Below are 2320 nucleotides of genomic sequence, written 5' to 3'. Positions count from 1 at the left end.
CACAGCCACACACACACACACACAGACACAGACAGAAGTTATTATTATTTTAACAACAATTTTCAGCTGTGTTTCGCCGGCGCCAAACGTCGAAGGTCGCGTAATTCAAAAGCAATTTGTCGAAATTAAATTTGATTACATTTATCGCGCCAGCCGCTGTCCCACTCAACTCTCTCCCTTCCTTTCTCACTCTCTCTCTCTCTCTCGCTCGCTCAATTTCTGTCTGCGGCTGCGGCAAAAGTTGCTCTCACTTCTTTTTTCTTTTTTGGGCTCGCGCTCAACTCTTTAATCGCTGGTAATTGCCATAAATTGCCGACTGAGCGCGCGGGTCCTGGGGCAGCCTGGCCCACTCGGCTAGCCCGGCCTAGTCAGCCCTTAGCCGCTCCCTCTGGCACTCTGGCTCCAATTTCAATTCCAACTGCGTGGCTGATCAATATGAGACTGAGCATTCAACTTGCTGCAGCGCCTCAAAGTATGCAGCACAAAGAATGGAAATTACACTGCGTATACCCTGTAAAGCTCACACAGGCAGAGCTTACAAGGCCTTCACTGGCATGGGCTCTGACAGCCGCCTATTTTCTATCTCTCTCTGGCATTACAGGGTATCGAAAGTGTGCTACCCTCAAAAGTCTGCAAGTCCAAATGTTAATCGCTCGCATAGCTGACGTTTAAATGATGGAATAATTAAGCATTTGCGCAAACGAAATGAAACTTCAAACTTTGACACATGCCTCCAATAGCAACAGCAAGAAGAAGAGCAACAAAATTCTTAAAATTAATGATCTATGCTGAATATCTAGCTAGGAATCTAGATGGGCATAAGCTAAGCATGGACAACAATTCCATTAGCAATTTCAAATGAATTGCTATCAAGGAAATAGTTACAATCATGCTGAAGCAGAGTGGCAGTGAACGACGAGCCAATACCCTAAAAGCGTCATCTATGCCGGTCAAATGCGCAAATAGTGAAAGAGCTGGAAGGATGAACCGATAAACGATGAAAAATGAACTGAAGGACGGATGGAAGGATAAGTTAAAGGACAGACGGACAGGCGAACATGGCTAGACGAACGCTGGCTGCATTTCCTAATCATAGGCATGATTATCATATTATATAATAATATGATATATATATTAATATATAATAAACATATATAAGACACAAGTAGCTCGACAAATAATAGGACAGATGAACGAATGGACCGATGGACATCATTGCATACAGTGTAGGGTATCGAAAGTATTCCAAAATTTGCTGATTTCCCAAGAAAAAACAAATATTTATTCATAGCAAATATATTTCTGGAGAAAAGAATAAAGCTATATGTATATACATATATATATAATCAAAAAATATACATGTATATATACATATATACATATGTATACTTATTCCATCTCAACTCGCGCTTGGATTGCCAAGGAATTGAACGAACTCAGCTCAAACAAAATATTATTCAATTATTATTATATGTAGGGATTTGCTTCGTCGCTAGCGAATTCACGCCTGAAGTCCATGCCAGCTCCATTCTCAATGCGATTCGAGCGTTTGTCAGCTGCGGCATGATTGGAATTCAGCATTGGGGCGCAATGGGCGTGTCAATCGGCGTCACTTACCAACGGTGTTCTCATCGAACTTCATCAGCTGCTTGATCGCCTGATTGAACTCGCGCTCCGATATCATTTGCTTTGCCTCCTCATCGTCCATGTTGACTGTGTTGATGTTGACGGTGTAGATGTTCTGGTGCTTCGGATCAATGAATTGCTCATCACTAGCATCGCAGCCGTTTCTATTCTTGTGTCCGTCCGCATCATCGTCCTCGTAGTCGCCTTCCCCACTCACGACAGCGTCGGGTCGCTTGATATCGTGGAACTTCAAGGCTGCCCGAAGACAGAGGAAGGAAGAGAAGGGGGCGGAGGTGGAGTGCTACTCTAGACAGCGACGCTTATTAAAGCCGAACTCGTTACATACCTCGCATCGGACGCATCGGCTGAGTGGAGTCCATCAGCAGCCCCTCGGCAGCATTGCCCTGCTGCTCCTTGTCCACGACTTGAGCTGTGTGGTTGGGCTGTTGAGTGGGAAGCAGTCGAAGGATAAAGAGCAACCAGCTCGAGCTTACCCAACACGCCAGGCAGCAGCAGAAGCATCACAGAGATCAGCAGCAGCCAGAATAACTTTCGTGTCAAGCCCATTTCCCTTGCTATTTTTGTAGTTTACATAGGATTTGTGTTGTTAGCTTTATTTTGAGACCTGACAAAGATCTTGCCAAACTGAAACTGGGAACTGAACAGGCAAAGGCGAAGCTGACTAGACCTATTC

General features: G+C 44.5%; 1 protein-coding gene across 1 annotated transcript; it reads right to left on the bottom strand.

The window, feature by feature from the left end:
- Nucleotides 1–1280: 1280 nt before the first annotated feature.
- On the bottom strand, nt 1281–2320 carry LOC108618620 (uncharacterized). The gene is made up of 4 exons (XM_018014696.2): nt 2121–2320; nt 1973–2056; nt 1618–1881; nt 1281–1556 (listed from the first exon to the last, which is right to left on the bottom strand). The coding sequence occupies exons 1-4, from the start codon at nt 2191–2193 to the stop codon at nt 1468–1470; spliced, it is 510 nt and encodes a 169-aa protein (XP_017870185.1). The 5' UTR covers nt 2194–2320; the 3' UTR covers nt 1281–1467.

Source organism: Drosophila arizonae, chromosome X (genome assembly GCF_054131065.1).
Source record: "Drosophila arizonae isolate 15081-1271.41 chromosome X, UAZ_ARI_1.0, whole genome shotgun sequence".
NCBI lineage: Eukaryota > Metazoa > Arthropoda > Insecta > Diptera > Drosophilidae > Drosophila > Drosophila arizonae.
The sequence above is the reverse complement of the archived record's forward strand: the minus strand, read 5'-3'. Positions and strand labels throughout refer to the sequence as shown.

Excerpts from the sequence above, each read along its gene's own strand:
- LOC108618620 (XM_018014696.2), bottom strand. The coding sequence starts at position 2,193 with ATGGGCTTGACACGAAAGTTATTCTGGCTGCTGCTGATCTCTGTGATG. Across the intron at positions 2,057-2,120 it reads GCTGCTGCCTGGCGTGTTGG|CTCAAGTCGTGGACAAGGAG; the intron begins GTAAGCTCGAGC and ends CCAACCACACAG. Across the intron at positions 1,557-1,617 it reads GTTCGATGAGAACACCGTTG|CTGACAAACGCTCGAATCGC; the intron begins GTAAGTGACGCC and ends ATCATGCCGCAG.